Here is a 21,693-nt window from a genome sequence, read left to right on the forward strand (position 1 = left end):
ACTATTTTCCCTCAAATGCATCCGGTGAAACAGCACTACAATTTACTAAATTACTATTCGAAAACATTTTTAAAATGTAATATTGTCATTCTAAGATTTATAGATGAATATCTCTTGAAAGCACCTGTAATGCCAGATTTAAAAATAACTTCACTGGGTAATCACACTTTGCGATAAAAGGGGATGCGATACTCAGAAAAATAGACTACCGTTACAGGTCAGCGCCATCTTGGAACAATCGCATATCAAATCTACTCTTGTATACTATTGTCAATAATCCCTTACCTTTGATTATCTTTATCAGAAAGCACCTCCAGGAATCCCAGGTCCACAACAAATGTATTTTCGTTCGAAAAAGTTCATCCTTTACGTCCCAATAGCTTGTTCTTGTTAACGCGTTCTGAAGGCTGCTCCAAAACTTCCATCGGCTGCGGGACTTCTCTCTCAACAAAATGCATTTTTTTAAATTTAGGTTTGTTCAAAAGTTGTATAACATAAATCTTTAGGGCCTTTTTCAACCAGAGCTCCAATAAGATTCAAGGGGGACGATTGCATTGTGTTTCAAAACGTTTCGAAAGGGGAGGGTAGCCAGGGGCGCCGGCGTCATAATGGTGATGGCCCTCTCCGTGTGACCACGTTCCACTGCGTCTCATTCATTCAGTTTTCACAGTAGAAGGCTCAAATCACTTTGTAAAGACTGGGGACATCTAGTGGAAGCAATAGGAAGTGCTCAATGAACCATTGCTCACGGTGTGATTTATAGGCAAGGTGCTGAAGTTGAGTCCGCAATTCAGAATTCCACATCCTGTTACGATCAGTCTCGGGGTTTTGACTGCCATATGAGTTCTGTTATACTCACAGACACCATTCAAACAGTTTTAGAAACTTTAGGGTGTTTTCTATCCACAAGTATTAATTATATGCATATCCTAGCTTCTGAGTTTGAGTAGGAGGCCGTTTAAAATGGGCACAAATGTTTTTCAAAAATCGCTGTAGCGCCCCCTATCCTAGGCGACCGTCAAGAGGTTAACGGGACGTGCCGTTGACCCACTCCAGGGCGTTGGCCCAGACTCGGCAATGGATCACTACCCCGAGTTCACCCGCCGTGTCCGGGCCGTGTTCGACCACCCACCGGAGGGCCGGGCGGCGGGTGAACGGCTGTTCCACCTGCGGCAGGAGACGAGGAGCGCACAGGACTTTGCTCTGGAGTTCCGGACCTTGGCTGCTGGAGCGGGGTGGAACGACAGGGCCCTGATGGACCACTATCGGTGTAGCCTCCGGGAGGACGTCCGCGGGGAGCTAGCCTTTCGGGACACTACCCTCTCACTGGATGAACTAATTGACATGTCCATTCGTCTCAACAACCTGCTGGCTGCCTGTGGGCGTCCAGACCGGGCCCTGTTGGTTCCACCTCCAGGCCCTCCAGCTCCCATCCCTATGGAGCTAGGGGGGGCCGCGTCGAGGGGAACCGGAGGAGGAGGCTCCTCCTGTACCTGGTGTGGTCGGAGAGGACACACTGCCGACCGGTGCTGGAGGAGCTCCTCTGGGAATCAGGATGGCAGGCAGAGCACTCCTCGTTCACCCCAGGTGAGTAAGCACCAACCTCACCCAGAGCTCCCTGTTGGTCATATGTTTGTACTTGTAACTTTCCCTGAGTTTCCTCCCTCTTTCCAGCATAAGGCGCTAGTCGATTCAGGCGCAGCTGGAAACTTTATGGATCGTGGGCTCGCGTTAAGGCTAGGGATTCCCCTGGTGTTGTTGGACCAACCTTTCCCCGTGCACTCCTTAGATAGCCAACCATTAGGGTCAGGGCTGGTCAGGGAGGCCATGGTGCCACTGGACATGGTAACGCAGGGGGATCATGGGGAACGGATTAGTCTCTTCCTCATTGATTTGCCTGCGTTTCTGGTGGTGCTGGGGATTCCCTGGCTGGCCAATCACAATCCTGATATTTCGTGGAAACAGGGGGCTCTCAGAGGGTGGTCAGAGGAGTGTTCAGGCAGGTGTAAAGGAATTTCCATCGGTGCGACGACGGTGGAGAGTCCAGACCAGGTTTCCACTGTGCGCATTCCCTCTGAATATGCCGATTTGGCTATCGCCTTCTGTAAAAAGAGGGCGACCCGATTACCACCTCATCGACGAGGGGATTGCGTGATAAACCTCCAGGTAAACGCTACACTTCCAAGGAGTCACGTGTACCCATTGTCACAAGAGCAAACGCTGGTTATGGAGACATATGTCACGGAATCTCTGAGACAGGGGTACATTCGCCCCTCATGTCACACGTCTCCTCAAGTTTATTTTTTGTGAAGAAAAAGGATGGAGGTCTGCGTCCGTGCATTGATTATCGAGGTCTAAATTCCATCACAGTAGGGTTTAGATACCTGCTACCTCTCATCGCTACGGCGGTAGAATCATTTCACGGAGCGCGTTTTGTCACGAAACTGGATCTCAGGAGCGCGTACAATCTTGTGCGTATCCGGGGAGGACACAAGTGGAAAACCGCGTTTAGTACCACATCGGGCCACTATGAGTACCTCGTCATGCCGTATGGGTTAAAGAATGCTCCAGCCGTGTTTCAATCCTTTGTCGATGAGATTCTCAGGGACCTGCACGGGCAGGGTGTGGTGGTGTATATTGATGACATCCTGATCTATTCTGCCACACTCCCTGTTGCGCAAGGTGCTTGGGCGACTGCTGGAGCATGACCTGTACGTTAAGGCTGAGAAATGTGTGTTTTCGAGCCGTTTCCTTCCTGGGGTATCGCATTTCCACCTCGGGGGTGGTGATGGAGTGTGAACGCGTTAAAGCCGTGCGTAATTGGCCGACTCCGACAACGGTAAAGGAGGTGCAGCGGTTCTTAGGGTTTGCCAATTACTACCGGAGGTTTATCCGGGGCTTTGGTCAAGTGGCTGCTCCCATTACCTCACTGCTGAAGGGGGGTCCTGCACGCTTGCGCTGGTCAGCAGATGCGAACAGAGCGTTCAGTCGTCTGAAGGAGCTGTTTACCGATGCTCCCGTGCTGGCTCATCCGGACCCCTCTTTGGCATTCATAGTGGAGGTGGACACGTCCGAGACAGGGGTGCGGGCCGTGACATCACAGCGCTCGGGCACGCCACTCAAACTCCGCCCGTGCGCTTTCTTTTCTAGGAAGCTCGGTCCGGCGGAGCAGAACTATGACGTGGGGGACCGGGAGTTGTTAGCTGTAGTCAAGGCTCTGAAAGTGTGGAGACATTGGCTTGAGGGGGCTAAGCACCCTTTCCTCATCTGGACTGACCACCGTAATCTCGAGTACATCCAGGCAGCTAGGAGACTGAATCCACGTCAGGCCAGGTGGGCCATGTTCTTTACCCGTTTCCGGTTCACTATCTCCTATCGGCCAGGTTCACAGAACACGAAGGCCGACGCACTGTCCCGCCTATATGACACCGAGGAGAGGGCCATCGATCCAACTCCCATCCTCCCAGCGTCGTGCTTGGTAGCACCGGTGGTATGGGAGGTGGAAGCGGAGATCGAGCAGGCGTTACGGTTACGGTCGAGCAGGCGTTATTGATTCGATGGGCCCATAATCTCACCTCTTCGGGTCACCCTGGGATCGAGAGGACAGTGCGGAACCTGAGGGGAAAGAACTGGTGGCCCACCTTGGTAAAGGACGTGCAGTTTTATGTTTCCTCCTGCTCGGTGTGCGCTCAGAGCAAGGCTCCTCGACACCTGCCTAGAGGGAAATTACACCCCCTCCCCGTTCCACAGCGGCCGTGGTCGCACTTGTCAGTGGACTTGCTCGGTCTCCCTACGGCTCTGCAGACTGCGGAGGCCCTGTTTACCCATGTCTTCCGGCACTACGGGGTGCCCGAGGACATCGTTTCTGATCGGGGTCCCCAGTTCACGTCCAGAGTTTGGAGGGCGTTCATGGAACGGTTGGGGGTCTCGGTCAGCCTGACCTCGGGTTGCCACCCCGAGAGTAATGGGCAGGTGGAGAGAGTGAACCAAGAGGTGGGTAGGTTTCTAAGGACGTATTGCCGGGACCGGCCCAGGGAGTGGGCGAGATACGTCCCATGGGCAGAGGTAGCCCAAAACTCCCTCTGTCACTCATCGACCAATATGTCACCGTTTCAGTGCGTGTTGGGCTACTAGCCGGTCCTGGCTCCATGGCACTAGAGCCAGACCGAGGCTCCTGCGGTGGAGGAGTGGGTGCAGCGCTCGAAGGACACTTGGAGAGCCATCCAAGACGCACTCACTAAGGCGAGTGGACGGCAGAAGAAGAGCGCTGACCAGCACCGCAGTGAGACCCCTGTGTTTGCACCAGGGTAATCGAGTCTGGCTCTCGGCTCGAAACCTACCCCTCCGCTTGCCCTGCCGGAAGCTGGGCCCGCAGTGTGAAGGGCCGTTTAACCTCTATGGGCTAGGTGGGACGCTAGCGTGCCACCCGTGGTGCACTCCATCAACAGCAGGTGCATTTCAAGAGCGGCAAAATTGAATCCAAATAAATGTCAAAATTCAAATTTTTCAAACATACAACTATTTTACACCCTTTGAAAGATAAACATCTCCTTAATCTAACCACGTTTTACGATTTCAAAAAGGTTTTACGGCGAAAGCATACATTTAGAGTATGTTAGGACAGTACATTTACAAGAGTTGTGTGTAATGTTTTGTCAATTCAAAGACAGGGTCACCAAAACCATAAAACCAGCTAAAATGATGCACTAACCTTTTACAATCTCCATCAGATGACACTCCTAGGACATTATGTTAGACAATGCATGCATTTTTAGTTCTATCAAGTTCATATTTATATCCAAAAACAGCGTTTTACTATGGCATTGATGTTGAGGAAATCGTTTCCCTCCAATAACCGGCAGTCAAGTCAACACCACAAATTAAATAATTAAAATTAGAAAACATTGGTAAAATATTATATTGTCATTTAAAGAATTATAGATTTACATCTCTTGAACGCAATCAACTTGCCAGATTTAAAAATAACCTTACTGGGAAATCACACTTTGCAATAATCTGAGCACTGCGCCCAGAAAAATACGCGTTGCGATACAGACTAGACGTCATGTTGGGGAGATCTAAAATCGAAAATACTATGTAAATAATCCATTACCTTTGATTCTCTTCATCAGATGTCACTTCCAGGTATCACAGGTCCATAACGAATGTAGTTTTGTTCAAAAAAGCTCATCATTTATGTCCAAAAATCTCCGTCTTGTTAGCACATGATCTAAGCCAGCCGGACTTCTCGTCATGAACGAGGGGAAAAAATATATTTACGTTCGTTCAAACATGTCAAACGTTGTATAGCATAAATCATTAGGGCCTTTTTTAACCAGAACATGAATAATATTCAAGGTGGACGAATGCATACTCTTTTATAACGTATTGGAACGAGGGTACCCAACATGAACTCGCGCGCCAGGTGTCTAATGGGCCATCATCGTTCCATGGCTCTTGTTCGGTCAGATCTCCCTCCAGAAGACTCAAAACACTTTGTAAAGGCTGGTGACATCTAGTGGAAGCAATAGGAAGTGCCAAAATATTCCTCAGCCCCTGTGTTTTTCAATGGGATAGGTTTAAAGGTAATACAACACATCAGGTATCCACTTCCTGTCAGAAAATGTTTCAGGGTTTTGCATGCCAAATGAGTTCTGTTATACTCACAGACACCATTCAAACAGTTTTAGAAACTTTAGAGTGTTTTCTATCCATATATAATAAGTATATGCATATTCTAGTTACTGGGTAGGAGTGGTTATTTATGGTTATTTAACCTCTTACATCTAGACGTTCTGCTAGTGGAACACCTGCTCCAATATCCAATGATAGGCGTGGCGCGAATTACAAATTCCTCAAAAATACAAAAACTTCAATTTTTCAAACATATGACTATTTCACAGCATTTTAAAGATAAGACTCTCCTTTATCTAACCACACTGTCTGATTTCAAAAAGGCTTTACAACGAAAGCAAAACATTAGATTATGTCAGCAGAGTACCAAGCCAGAAATAATCAGACACCCATTTTTCAAGCCAGCATATAATGTCACAAAAACCCAGAAGACAGCTAAATGCAGCACTAACCTTTGATGATCTTCATCAGATGACAACCCTAGGACATTATGTTATACAATACATGCATGTTTTGTTCAATCAAGTTCATATTTATATCAAAAACCAGCTTTTTACATTAGCATGTGACGTTCAGAACTAGCAAACTTCCGGCGAATTCACTAACAATTTACTAAATTACTCACGATAAACGTTCACAAAAAGCATAACAATTATTTTAAGAATTATAGATACAGAACTCCTCTATGCAGTCGATATGTCCGATTTTAAAATAGCTTTTTGGTGAAAGCACATTTTGCAATATTCTAAGTACATAGCCCAGGCATCACGGGCTAGCTATTTAGACAACCGGCAAGTTTAGCACTCACCAATATCAGGTTTACTATTATAAAAGTTTGATTACCTTTTGTTGTCTTCGTCAGAATGCACTCCCAGGACTGCTACTTCAATAACAAATGTTGGTTTGGTCCAAAATAATCCATCGTTATATCCGAATAGCGGCGTTTTGTTCGTGCGTCCCAGACACTATCTGAAATGGTAAATCAGGGTCGTGCGCATGGCGCAATTCGTGACAAAAAAAATCTAAATATTCCATTACCGTACTTCGAAGCATGTCAACCGCTGTTTAAAATCCATTTTTTATGCCATTCTTCTCGTTAAAAAGCAATAATATTCCGACCGGGAATCTCCTTTTAGCTAAACAGAGGAAAGTAAACAAAGCTTTCGGTCGACGCGGGCACGAGCCTGAGTCTCACAGTACTGTAACCAGCCACTACCCAAACGCGCTACTTTTTTTCAGCCAGAGCCTGCAAAGCCACGATTCAGCTTTTTACCGCCTTCTGAGACCCTATGGCAGCCGTAGGAAGTGTCACGGGACAGCTAAGATCCTCACTCTTCAATAAACAGAGACAAGAAGAACGACACCTTGTCAGACAGGCCACTTCCTGCCTGAAACCTTGTCAGGTTTCTGCCTGCCAAATGAGTTCTGTTATACTCACAGACACCATTCAAACAGTTTTAGAAACTTTAGGGTGTTTTCTATCCATATGTAATAAGTATATGCATATTCTAGTTACTGGGTAGGAGTGGTAACCAGATTAAATCGGGTACGTTTTTTATCCAGCCGTGAAAATACTGCCCCCTAGCCATAACAGGTTAAGCCTGTTTAGCCCGCCCAGGTTTGTGCAGGATTATTTTCGTCAGAGTGCTTTTTTGTTGGATGTGCTGGCGATCTGCCTGTGTTATTTTCTTTGCGAACTGTGGACCCGTTGTGTAGGAGTTGGGCACTTCGTTACTCACGCCGGTTGTGTTGGCGTCGACCGTTGTCGTACAATAAGGAATAAACACATTTTTTCTTACCTCTGCTCTCTGCGCCTGACTCCTACCACCACTCCTAGCAATCGGTGACAATATCGTATATATGTGTTATTCTATATATAAATATATATACAGTATCTATGTGTTATTATTATTATTGTATATATAAATATATATATAGTATCTATGTGTTGTTATTGTATATATAAATATATATATAGTATCTATGTGTTACTATATATATATATATATTTATATATCGTATATATGTGTTATTCTATATATATATATATACAATAATATCTATGTGTTTTTTTGTATATATAAATATATATATATAGTATTTATGTGTTATTATTGTATATATAAATATATATATAGTATCTATGTGTTATTATTGTATATATATATATATATATATATATATATATATATAGTATCTATGTGTTATTGTCAGGTAACATTCCCATATTATTGTTGTGAGAACAGTGCTTCTGATACAGTGAGGTAAATGAGGAGGACTAAACAGATTAAGGCTATAATTAGTATAGTGAATATTTTTATTTAATGAAGATTCAAGTATAGAATCAGAATAATATACATGTTTGATAGAATACAAGACAGTTGAACAAAATAGAAAATAAACTTCATCATAAATTCGTATGTACATACACGTCCATCCTTCAAATGAATTGTTGTTATTGTCAACATCCACTTAGGACTGTAGAGATACGTTGTCAAGGAAACACAGGGACCCTATTGGGGTCATGTAAATGATACAGTACTTAATCATTTAGCTTTGATTCTTTAGATAATTTAATGTGAAGCTTAAGTTAATCACCTATAGACTCTCCCTCTTCCCTCACATTGGAAGTAGATACTTCATTTTAACTTAATTTAGCTTTGATTCTTTAAATAATTTAATTGTCTCTTCCCTCACATTGGAAGTAGATACTTAATTTTAACTTAATTTAGCTTTGATTCTTTAAATAATTTAATTGTCTCTTCCCTCACATTGGAAGTGGATTCTTCATTGTAACTCGGCTCACAGTGTAAAGTGTTAACATGATGTAAAATGCAGAAACATCAGCTGGTCAGGAGTTCTTTGATATGGTGTGTGTGATCACTGTAGCTGCTCCAGCAGAGGAGAGCAGTCCTCCAGTCTGTCTAGTCCCTCTACAGCCTCTATCAGACCCTCCACCTTCTCTCTGGGAAGAACCACCCCAGCGTTGCTACGGAACTTCTTCCTCAGGCTCTCATTGGTCAACGGGTTACGCCAGTGACCATAGAAAGTATCACAGCGTCCCTTCAGGACGTCCCCGCCCACCAGCGTCACCTGCACCTCGCCGTACATGCGGTCAAAGTTAGCGGGGTTGTCATGGGGATGCTCGACGTGGACACGCCCCAGCAGGGAGTAGAGGTCGGGGCGCTGCAGTGCTTCCTGGGAGAATGAGTCCACGGTGACCTCTCCGTCCAGCAGGGCAGAGCAGGCGTTGAACTGGAAGGAGTGTCTGGCCTCATGCTCCGACTCCGGGAACGGACGATCAATGTACTTGGAGCGGGGAACCCTGAGCAGGATGTCCTGGACCTGACCTACAACCCCTGACCCTTGACCCCTCCCCCCTGACCCATGCTCCCCCAGCAGCAGTTTGTGTACGGCGGCAGCAGCGTCGGCCACCCAGTGCATCCCCAGGTGGGCCGGGAACCTCTTGAACCCTATATCCTGGTCCTCTAGGAGGAACTGCAACCCCTCTTCCTCTGGGGAGGCCAAAGGTCGTGGGGCGTAGTCCTCATAGAAGGCGCTGAACCCTGCGACCCCGGCAGTGTTATCCAGGACCCTGGGTGAGGCTTCCAGACCTCTAGAGGCCAGTAGAGCCGCCTCAAGCCCCAGCCGCGCCGCGTTGCCGATGTGGAGGGGTTTGGACTGGGTGGCGGCATTAGCCATGGGGGCTCCTGATAGGCTGGCAGCGATGGCCAGGGCGTGGCTACACTGGGAGCGTTCCAGAGAGAGGAGGCGGGCGCAGGCTGCTGCACTACCCAGAGTACCCACAACAGTCGGGGGGTGGAACCTGGAGGGAGAGGGGGGTGGTGGGAGAGAGAGGTCAGATGTTAAGGAAGAACAACAGTAGGGGGGTGGAACCTGGAAGGAGAGAGGATGGGGGGGGGTCACATGTTAAGGAAGCACAAGTCTGATGACGAAACTAAAACTAAACGTGTCTGTTTTAGGAGCGGGTAACCTTGAGTAAACCAGCTAACAGCTCAGTCATAATGATGTCACTGCTAGGTCAGTGAGGACAGGTGTCTACAGTGAGGACAGGTGTCTACATTGTGGACAGGTGTCTACAGTGAGGACAGGTGCCTACAGTGAGGACAGGTGTCCACAGTGAGGACAGGTGTATACAGTGAGGACAGGTGTCTTCAGTGAGGACCGGTGTCTACAGTGAGGACAGGTGTCCACAGTGAGGACAGGTGTCTACAGTGAGGACAGGTGTCTATAGTGAGGACAGTTGTCTTTCTACAGGACATAATGCAACAGGACAGGACAGCCATCTGGTTTATACAGCCTGCGTAGGGAGGAGAGCCTGAGAGTCTATTTCAGTGGCCTTGAGGGAAATAACAGATTCCAAATAATGTCAGCGTATTCAGACCGTGGTGACACGGCAGAGAGGGTGGACTGTTGTATAAACACGTGCATGTCTGTAGGAGCATTTAGTGGAATCCACCATCTGCTGCACTCTATTCAACTAAACAAATTACTCTGCCCAGTGTACCTCTTCTAGTACTGCTGGAATAACACTCAAACAGGCCCAATCAGTTCCACTTCACATCCAGTTAAATATGGACTTAGAGGCGACTATCTTCTTAGAGAAACTCTGATGTTACCTTCCTCTGGTCTCTAAAGTGTACACTCCAAGGATCTGAGTGTTACCTTCCTCTGGTCTCTAAAGTGTACACTCCAAGGTTCTGATGTTACTTTCCTCTGGTCTCTAAAGTGTACACTCCTAGGATCTGTTGTTACCTTCCTCTGGTCTCTAAAGTGTACACTCAACAGACAATAGACATCCTGGTTACCTCTTGGGGATGTTGTGGGTTAGTGGCAAGGTTAGGTTTAGGTTAGGGGTCAGGGTCCTCACCTCTGGGGATGTTGTGGGTTAGTGGCAAGGTTAGGTTTAGGTTAGGGGTCAGGGTCCTCACCTCTTGGGGATGTTGTGGGTTAGTGTCAGGGTTAGGTTTAGGTTAGGGGTCAGGGTCCTTACCTCTTGGGGATGTTGTAGGTTAGTGTCAGGGTTAGGTTTAGGGGTCAGGGTCAGAGTCCTTACCTCTTGGGGATGTTGTGAGCCTCGTTGGAGAACCTCATCAGTCGCCCCTGGACCTCTATACCCACATTGAACGCTAGCAGGAAGTCCCGCCCGCTAGGCTTGCTGTTACTGGGCAGCATATCGCTGACCGCCAGCAGGGCAGGAAGGACTGCCCCTGACGGGTGAGTGGCAGGGTGCCAAGTGTCATCAAAGTCCATGGAGTGGGCCTGGAGAACAGACACACAACAGGCACAGTCAGCTTGGACAACAGGCACAGTGAGCCTGGACAACAGACACAGTGATCCTGGACAACAGACACAGTGATCCTGGACAACAGACACAGTGATCCTGGACAACCGACACAGTGAGCCTGGACAACAAACACTGTGCGCCTGGACAACAGACACAGTGATCCTGGACAACAGACACAGTGATCCTGGACACCAGACACAGTGATCCCGGACAACAGACACAGTGATCCTGGACAACCGACACAGTGAGCCTGGACAACAAACACTGTGCACCTGGACAACAGACACAGTGATCCTGGACAACAGACACAGTGATCCTGGACAACCGACACAGTAAGCCTGGACAACAGACACTGTGAGCCTGGACAACAGACACAGTGATCCTGGACAACAGACACAGTGATCCTGGACAACAGACACAGTGATCCTGGACAACCGACACAGTAAGCCTGGACAACAGACACTGTGAGCCTGGACAACAGACACAGTGATCCTGGACAACAGACACAGTGATCCTGGACAACAGACACATTGATCCTGGACAACAGACACAGTGAGCTTGGACAACAGACACTGTGAGCCTGGACAACAGACACTGTGAGCCTGGACAACAGACTCTGTGAGCCTGGACAACAGACACAGTGAGCCTGGACAACAGACCCAGAATAAAAACACCTGTTATTAACAGACTCAGTGTTTGATAGTAAATGTGTCATCACTAATCCAAGGAAGACAGCTGGGTAACCACACCAGACAGTAAACAGTAGAGAGTGATCTGGTAATAACTGTCAGAGTGACTGTGTAGTGACTGTACAGACCCAGGAAAATAATGACTGTAGCAGGTCTGTCAGAGTGACTGTGTAGTGACTGTACAGACCCAGGAATATAATAATTGTAGCAGGTCGGTCAGAGTGACTGTGTAGTGACTGTACAGACCCAGGAATATAGTAACTGTAGCAGGTCTGTCAGAGTGACTGTGTAGTGACTGTAGAGACCCAGGAATATAATAACTGTAGCAGGTCTGTCAGAGTGACTGTGTAGTGACTGTAGAGACCCAGGAATATAATAACTGTAGCAGGTCTGTCAGAGTGACTGTGTAGTGACTGTAGAGACCCAGTAATATCTCTTTATGTATTCCACAGAGAGAGGCTCTAAGTTAAGCATGTTATTAGGCACAGAGGGTAGATTGTTTTTACAACAAGGATGTTCCCTCAGTATATACTTCAGACAGTCCACTCTGCTGGACTCCACCCTGCTGACATATCCAGGCTGTTTTGGACATCAGGACTCTAAGCTCTGTTCTAGTGCTGTTTTAGTTCGGACTGAGCTCTGCCAAGGGTGGAGCTAAATGATCTTAGCATGACAAGATGACGATCTGCCCGTCAGCACTCAGTTTTGATATTTTTACCTCTCTGCTGTCTGTGTCTGTCTGTCTCTAACGCTCAGACAGAGCAGGGAAACCCTGGAGAGGTGAGGTGAGCCCAGGGTTTTCATGACTGGCTGCTGTGTGCATTATCACCATCCTCACCGTCTGGCTGAAGTACTGCCATGGCTTTAGAGCACTGTACCCTTATGGTTAATGTTCTACCTGACCTATATCTATATCTAGCAACGCTCACTGAAATGGTTAATGTTCTACCTGACCTATATCTATATCTAGCAACGCTCATTGAAATGTTTAATGTTCTACCTGACCTATATCTATATCTAGCAACGCTCACTGAAATGGTTAATGTTCTACCTGATCTATATCTATATCTAGCAACGCTCATCGAAATGGTTAATGTTCTACCTGACCTATATCTATATCTAGCAACGCTCACTGAAATGGTTAATGTTCTACCTGACCTATATCTATATCTAGATGTTCAACTGGGTTCAAGTCCGGGCTCTTGCTGGGCCACTCAAGGACTTGTCCCAAAGCCACTCCTGTGTTGTCTTGGCTGTGTGATTAGGGTCGTTGTCATGTTGGATGGTGAACCTTCGCCCCAGTCTGAGGTCCTGAGGCCTCTAGAGGAGGTTTTCATCAAGGATCTCTCTGTACTTTGCTACCTTCATCATTGCCTCGATCCTGACTAGTCTCCCAGTCCCTGCCGCTGAAAAACATCCCCACAGCATGATGCTGCCACCACCATGCTTCACCGTTAAGATGGTGCCAGGTTTCCTCCAGACGTGACACTTGACATTCAGGCCAAAGAGTTCAATCTTGGTAAGCAGGCAACATCATATTTTTGATGTGCACAGATAGTCACTCGGTTAACATTCAATGTTCCCGTTAAGTCATACATCATCAGATGGCAGTAGGCTAGATGTGTTCCTACCAACCTAAGGATTCATTTGATACCCCCCATGTAGTGGCACCCCTTCTCAAAAAACGTACACTCGATCCCTCCGACGTCAACAACTACAGACCAGTATCCCTTCTTTCTTTTCTCTCCAAAACTCTTGAGCGTGCCGTCCTTGGCCAGCTCTCTTGCTATCTCTCTCAGAATGACCTTCTTGATCCAAATCAGTCAGGTTTCAAGACTGGTCATTCAACTGAGACTGCTCTTCTCTGTCACGGAGGCTCTCCGCACTGCTAAAGCTAACTCTCTCTCCTCTGCTCTCATCCTTCTAGACCTATCTGCTGCCTTTGATACTGTGAACCATCAGATCCTCCTCTCCACCCTCTCCAAGTTGGGCATCTCCAGCGCGGCTCACTCTTGGTCGCTCCTACCAGGTGGCGTGGCGAGAAACCGTCTCCACACCACGTGCTCTCACCACTGGTGTCCCCCAGGGCTCAGTTCTAGGCCCTCTCCTATTCTCGCGATACACCAAGTCACTTGGCTCTGTCATATCCTCACATGGTATCTCCTATCATTGCTACACAGACGACACACAATTAATCTTCTCCTTTCCCCCTTCTGATAGCCAGGTGGCGAATCGCATCTCTGCATGTCTGGCAGACATATCAGTGTGGATGATGGATCACCACCTCAAGCTGAACCTCGGCAAGACGGAGCTGCTCTTCCTCCCGGGGAAGGACTGCCCGTTCCATGATCTCGCCATCACGGTTGACAACTCCATTATGTCCTCCTCCCAGAGTGCTAAGAGCCTTGGCGTGACCCTGGACAACACCCTGTCGTTCTCCACTAACATCAAGGCGGTGACCTGATCCTGTAGCTTCATGTTCTACAACATTCGCAGAGTACGACCCTGCCTCACACAGGAAGCGGTACAGGTCCTAATCCAGGCACTTGTCATCTCCCGTCTGGATTACTGAAACTCGCTGTTGGCGGGGCTCCCTCTCTGTGCCATTAAACCCCTACAACTCATCCAGAACGCCGCAGCCCGTCTGGTGTTCAACCTTCCCAAGTTCTCTCATGTCACCCCGCTCCTCCGCACACTCCACTGGCTTCCAGTTGAAGCTCGCATCTGCTACAAGACCATGGTGCTTGCCTACGGAGCTGTGAGGGGAACGGCACCTCCGTACCTTCAGGCTCTGATCAGTCCCTACACCCAAAGAAGGGCACTGCGTTCATCCACCTCTGGCCTGCTCGCCTCCCTACCTCTGCGGAAGCACAGTTCCCGCTCAGCCCAGTCAAAACTGTTCGCTGCTCTGGCACCCCAATGGTGGAACAAGCTCCCTCACGACGCCAGGACAGCGGAGTCAATCACCACCTTCCGGAGACACCTGAAACCCCACCTCTTAAAGGAATAACTGGGATAGGATTAAGTAATCCTTCTACCCTCCCCCCCAAAAAATATATAGATGTACTATTGTATTGGATATCATAAGGTGAATGCACCAATTTGTAAGTCGCTCTGGATAAGAGCGTCTGTTAAATGACGTAAATGTAAATGTAAATGTAGCTACAGCTCAATCACAGACCAAATGGAAGCTTACCTTGGAAGATGTTTGCTGTTTGGTGAAAACTTGTAAAATAAACATTTTCACTCTCAGGGCTGGTGATCAATAACGGAAGGTCACAGGCAGACAAATAAGATATCCTCATGATCTGTGGAGTCCCGGCTTTCGGTGTGAATCAACGTATTATGTGTTTATTTCGTTTATGCTTCACAACGCCAACCGAAATGTAGGTAGCAGCCATCTTGAAATGAGGTCATCGGCTCGTTCTGTTCTTATAAATTCGTATGGCCATATATGATAGTAAATCATACCAAATATTTGACGGCACTGATCAGTAGCCAAGATACTCAGCTTTCTGCAGACACCCTGCGTTTGCAGAGAGTGGCTACTGTTCTCATACCAGACTGAATTTCATTTAAAAAATCAAATACAGTCTCCAAATTTGGGGACTTTACATTTAAGAGGTTTTAAGTGACATGTGGATTTTGCACCCCTCAAACACAGGAAATAGTTGGCTGAAAATGGCAGATCCTCCGGTGGGCGAGGCATGCTAGTATATCTACTCAACATGTGTCTGGGCAGATCTAGTGTAAATATATCTACTCAACATGTGTCTGTGCAGATCTAGTGTAAATATCTCTACTCAACATGTGTCTGTGCAGATCTAGTGTAAATATCTCTACTCAACGTGTGTCTGTGCAGATCTAGTGTAAATATATCTACTCACGGCCACTCCGTTGACGAAGGCAGCCAGGGTTGGGGAGAGTCTGGTTCCTCTGCGTCCGTAGACACTGCTGATGACATCAGGACCGTACATGTGCTGCAAAGACAGAGAATAAACAGTAGGGGGCGTTAGAGAGACAGACAGACAGACAGGCAGGCAGACAGACAGAGGATAAACAGTAGGGGGCAGACAGACAGACAGACAGACAGACAGACAGACAGACAGACAGACAGACAGACAGACAGACAGACAGACAGTAGGGGGGCGTTAGAGAGACAGACAGAGAGGCAGGCATACAGACTGACAGACTGACAGACAGACAGGCAGGCAGACATGTAGATAGAATGAGGACAGACAGACAGACAGACAGACAGACAGACAGACAGACAGACAGACAGACAGACAGACAGACAGACAGACAGACAGACAGACAGACAGACAGACAGACAGACAGACAGACAGACAGACAGACAGACAGAGAGGTAGGTAGACAGAGGATAGACAGAGAGACAGACAGACAGAGAGACAGGCAGACAGACAGACAGGAGGACAGGAGGAATGGAGGAATGGAGGACGCTCTGTAAAGATTGGTCACATCTCTCACAGTCCCCATGGTCACTGAGTTCCTGTGTAGCTGTATTTATTTATATGCACTGTGATAATATGGACACAGTGTTGTTTGACAGAGGAGTGTGTGTGTGAATTCTAACCAATGGACAATAAAGTTGTCTTTTGTTCTCTCACCTGACAGTGTTGCAGGGCCAGCTGGAAGACATGTGTGGTGCTGCCCAGTAGTCCCACTCCGATGGAGTCTAGGACCATCCTCTTACTGCGGTGGAGCAGGGTGGGGGTCAGCTGGTGGGGCTGGACACCCTGGATGAACCTGCCAAAACTGGCCGTCACACTGTCCTCTGGGGCTGGATGCTCTACCACTGGAGGGGTGAAGGAGAGGAGGAGGAGAGGAGGAGGAGGAGAGGGAGAGAGGAAGAGAGGAGGAGAGGAGGAGTTGAGGAGGTGGAGGACAGGAGAGGAGGAGATGAGGAGAGGAGTTGTGGAGAGGAGCAGTGGAGGGGTTGAAGAGGAGAGGGGAGAAGGAGGGAGACAAGGAAAGAAGTCAGGAATGTTTTAAACCTCCCCAGTATGTTCTAAGCTCAGTTTACTGATGTGTGAACTGAGACAAGAGATGGAGGAGAGGTTGGTATAGAACCAACACAGACAGCCTGTATCTAGGAAGGTCTATATAGCCTAGTTCTATGTTAGTATAGATCAGACCAACACAGACAGCCTGTATCTAGGAAGGTCTATATAGCCTAGTTCTATGTTAGTATAGATCAGACCAACACACACAGCCTGTATCTAGGAAGGTCTATATAGCCTAGTTCTATGTTAGTATAGATCAGACCAACACAGACAGCCTGTATCTAGGAAGGTCTATATAGCCTAGTTCTATGTTAGTATAGATCAGACCAACACACACAGCCTGTATCTAGGAAGGTCTATATAGCCTAGTTCTATGTTAGTATAGATCAGACCAACACAGCCTCTATATATTGAACACATTAGACCAATATGTACTTCTGTCAGAGCTCAGCTTCCTCATATCCCAATGGGTGAGTTTGTCTATGAGGCTGAAATTGTAAAGGACAGTCCTAACAGGATGAGATCAAGCTGAGCTGTTACTCCATGTGAGGGTAAGAGAGAGAGAGAGAGAGAGAGAGAGAGAGAGAGAGAGAGAGAGAGAGAGAGAGAGGAGAGAGAGAGAGAGAGAGAGAGAGAGAGAGAGAGAGGAGAGAAGAGAGAGAGAGAGAGAGAGAGAGAGAGAGAGAGAGAGAGAGAGAGAGAGAGAGAGAGAGAGAGAGAGAGAGAGAGAGAGAGAAAGGAGGGATCAAGCTGAGCTGTTACTGACCATCCAGGGCTGACTTGTGGAGTCGTCTCAGTGTAACAGACACAGGTCTGAAGGATCTCTGAGAAACACATTTAGAGACATATATGCATAGTCACTTTAACCATATTGACATGTACATACTACCTCAATCAGCCCGACTTACCGGTGTCTGTATATAGCCACGCTTCTCTTATTTTCAAATGTCTTTTTACTGTTGTTTTATTTCTTTACTTACCTACACACACACACACACACACATACTTTTTGCACTATTGGTTAGAGCCTGTAAGTAAGCATTTCACTGTAAGGTGAAATATAAATACACCTGTTGTATTCGGCGCACGTGACAAATAAACTTTGATTTGATTTGATTTGAAGTTCAACATGGTAGCAGCACAACATGGTAGCAGAACAACATGGTAGAAGAACAACATGGTAGAAACACAACATGGTAGCAGGACAACATGGTAGTAGTGCAACATGGTAGCAGCACAACATGGTAGAAATGCAACATGGTAGAAGAGCAACATGGTAGCAGAGCAATATGGTAGAAGAGAAAACATGGTAGCAGAGCAACATGGTAGCAGAACAACATGGTAGCAGAGCAACATGGTAGAAGCACAACATGGTAGCAGAACAACATGGTAGCAGAGCAACATTGTAGAAGCACAACATGGAAGCAGAGCAACATGGTAGCAGCACAACATGGTAGCAGAACAACATGGTAGAAACACAACATGGTAGAAGAACAACATGGTAGCAGGGCAACATGGTAGGAGGACAACATGGTAGAAACACAACATGGTAGCAGAGCAACATGGTAGCATAGCAACATGGTAGAAGAGCAATATGGTAGCAGCACAACATGGTAGCATAACAACATGGTAGAAGAGCAACATGGTAGCAGAACAACATGGTTGAAGAGCAACATGGTAGAAACACAACATGGTAGCAGAGCAACATGGTAGAAACATAACATGGTAGGAGAGCAACATGGTAGAAGAACAACATGGTAGAAGAACAACATGGTAGAAACATAACATGGTAGAAACATAACATGGTAGCAGAGCAACATGGTAACAGCACAACATGGTAGCAGAGCAACATGGTAGGAGCACAACATGGTAGCAACACAACATGGTAGAAACACAACATGGTAGTAGAGCTACATGGTAGAAACACAACATGGTAGAAGCACAACATGGTAGAAGAACAACATGGAAGCAGAGCAACATGGTAGTAGAACAACATGGTAGCACAGCAACATGGTAGAAGAGCAACATGGTAGAAACACAACATGGTAACAACACAACATGGTAGCAGAGCAAAATGTTAGCAGAGCAACATGGTAGCAACACAACATGGTAGAAACTCAACATGGTAGCAACACAACATTCGTAGCAGAGCAACATGGTAGAAACACAACATGGTAGAAACACAACATGGTAGGAGAGCAACATGCCACTGACAGGTTTCTTGGGCTCAACCTCTACTAATGTACTGACAGGTTTCTAGGTCTCTAATCTCTAACCTCTACTAATATACTGACAGGTTTCTAGGACTCTAACCTCTAACCTCTACTAATATACTGACAGGTTTCTAGGTCTCTAACCTCTGACCTCTACTAATATACTGACAGGTTTCTAGGTCTCTAACACAATGAGGCAGTTGAACAGAAAAAGGCATTTCAAACTAAATAATTTAATATAAGTCCCATATACTGTAGGTTATGCCTGGTGACCATATTGACCACATGACTGAGCCTTACCTGTACTTTGGAGAGCATGTCTGTGTGTTTGTCTGTCTGTCTTCACTCTCTCTGTGGTTCAACTCTTCCTTGGATGTTTGACTGTCCTCTGCTTGGTCGTTTTTGTCTCTTCTCTCTGTTTCTCCTCCTACTCTCTCTTCTTTGTTGACTTGGGATCGATGGATGGGTGGATGATGTAGCGTAGGTAGAGAGGATGCAAGTTGTCTCTGAGGTGAGGTCTGCCTGTCTTATATACTGCAGAATGGACAAAAGGTCTGAACTGATACACAACAGGGAGAGGGGCTGGAACTTCCAAAACACCACCTCTACTCCAATCACAAGCTGAGATTTTTCATCATCATCATCATCATCATAATCAGAAGGAGGTCATTGACGTCTTAGGTAAGGTATGATGTCACCACTCAAGGGTGGGGCCAGGGGAACTCCAGAAACTCCTCCCACCCTGAAGACAGGATATTTCTGGTGATAAACATCAACATTCCTCCAGAGCATCAGATTAACAGCCTTTCTCTCCATCCCAGCATCACCTGTTCTCTCTCTCCGTCCCATCATCACCTGTTCTCTCTCTCCGTCCCAGCGTCACCTGTTATCTCTCTCCGTCCCAGCATCACCTGTTCTCTCCAGCATCACCTCTTCTCTCCAGCATCACCTCCATCTTGTCCACCACCAGGTAAAAACTCTCTGTCTGTCTTGTAACTGAATACTCTGTCCATCTCTTCCATGTGTAAATGCACTGTATAGGCTAGTTTCAGATAAAACAATATATTATATTAAAACATTCATGGCACGATTAGTAATAACATGTATTTGATGTAAATATTGACCATATCATGAAAACAGAGAATGTTAAAAAACAGCTTTTAGCACTGTAGAGAGAGAGAGAGAGAGAGGAGAGAGAGAGAGAGAGAGAGAGAGAGAGAGAGAGAGAGAGAGAGAGAGAGAGAGAGAGAGAGAGAGAGAGAGAGAGAGAGAGAGAGACGAGAGAGAGAGAGAGAGAGAGAGAGAGAGAGAGAGAGAGAGAGAGAGAGAGAGGTCTGATATGAATTAGTAGAATCCCTCTCTACTAGTTACTAAACTAAAACCAGTCCTCTAACAACATAATACTATACTTGCTGATACATAACAGATATACTGTAGATATATATATATATACAGATATACTGTAGATATAGATACAGGACACCCTGATCAGATGTACTGTAGATATAGATGCCAGTCTAACAGATATACTGTATGTCAGTCTAACAGATATAGTGTATTCATTCATAAATGTTTTCTCATAACAAGTGTAGTTTGCTGGGTTCCATCTAGAGGGAGCTGTGAACTTTCTGTTCACAGACAAATAACATGAAGTATTGAGATAAATCTGACCTGCTCCGTATCCAGGAAGCCTGTCAGACTAGAACTGCTGAGCTAGGATCAGTTAGCATGAAGAATCTCTGTCTGTCTGTCTGTCTGTCTGTCTCTGTCTGTCTGTCTGTCCTGTCTGTCTGTCTGTCTGTCTGTCTGTCTGTCTGTCTGTCTGTCTGTCTGTCTGTCTGTCTGTCTGTCTGTCTGTCTGTCTGTCTGTCTGTCTGTCTGTCTGTCTGTCTGTCTGTCTGTCTGTCTGTCTGTCTGTCTGTCTGTCTGTCTGTCTGTCTGTCTGTCTGTCTGTCTGAGTAAGGAGGATCTGACTGTGTCATCTATCCAGTCATATATCTTCTGGTTTATTGTCCAAACCACATTTATACTTTATTTCCATTCTACAGGATAAAGAAAAGAGCAAATATTAGGTTTAAGTGTATAGCTAGAGGAAGGCTTAGGTAGTCCCAGCCCTGGGTTGGAGGAGCAGGTTGACAGACAGACCAGCCAACTACACCAGCTAGGTTGCATCCTAAATTCCCACCTACTCCCTATATACGTTAGTGCACTACTTTTGACCAGGTTCTCCATAGGAAAGAGGGAGCCAAGGAGGGCTCAGCCTAGAACCTTGTGGTTAAACATTTGACCTAAGGCTGGAATAAAAGCCTACTGAATAACTTCTATTTTTATCATTCAGCCGTCTCTCTCTCTCTTTCTTTATTTTACAGTTGTCGCTCTCATGTTTACATGATATTATGCTCTTCTCTGTTCTTTTACAGCTGTAGCTAAACCACTGACGCCATGGCAACCTTGGATGGTTTTCCCGCCAGTTTCTATGGGGAGCCGGGGGTGTTGGGTATGTTGGCCAATGGGATCAGTGCGTTCCTGGTTCTACTGCAGAACTTCAACACAGCTAGAACCGGAGTATCTGCCGAAGGGGTGGAGAACATTCTGGCAGGTACGCTAATCAATCAATCAATCAATCCATCCACCCATCATGATCACTTTCACAATGACTAACCCTACTCTATTCCCTGTTCTTGCTGTGTTGTGTTTCAGGTGGTTGTTCAACATCACTAACTGTGTTGTGTTTTCAGGTGTTCATCTCATCCTGATAGGTGGAGTGTGTCAGCTGATTGCCGGCCCCTGCCTGTCGTTCCGTAAAATACGACCACCTGAGTGGC

The 21,693-nt window shown here is 46.6% G+C and overlaps 1 protein-coding gene and 1 long non-coding RNA gene across 2 annotated transcripts; one reads left to right on the forward strand and one right to left on the reverse strand.

Annotated features, from left to right (window-relative positions):
- Positions 1-7,928: 7,928 nt before the first annotated feature.
- irg1l (immunoresponsive gene 1, like) lies at positions 7,929-19,386 on the reverse strand. The gene is made up of 6 exons (XM_014183066.3): positions 19,169-19,386; positions 17,422-17,479; positions 16,260-16,447; positions 15,519-15,611; positions 10,712-10,917; positions 7,929-9,460 (listed from the first exon to the last, which is right to left on the reverse strand). Exons 1-6 carry the CDS (start codon positions 19,184-19,186, stop codon positions 8,515-8,517), a joined length of 1,509 nt encoding a protein of 502 aa, XP_014038541.1. The 5' UTR covers positions 19,187-19,386; the 3' UTR covers positions 7,929-8,514.
- A 280-nt stretch (positions 19,387-19,666) lies between these two features.
- Positions 19,667-21,673, forward strand: LOC145858057 (uncharacterized). The gene is made up of 3 exons (XR_014378843.1): positions 19,667-19,838; positions 21,289-21,467; positions 21,607-21,673. It is a non-coding gene; the product is annotated as an uncharacterized LOC145858057 (long non-coding RNA).
- The last annotated feature ends 20 nt before the right edge of the window (positions 21,674-21,693 follow it).

The sequence above is a fragment of the Salmo salar genome, chromosome 09 (assembly GCF_965601325.2).
Source record: "Salmo salar chromosome 09, fSalSal1, whole genome shotgun sequence".
Taxonomy (NCBI): domain Eukaryota; kingdom Metazoa; phylum Chordata; class Actinopteri; order Salmoniformes; family Salmonidae; genus Salmo; species Salmo salar.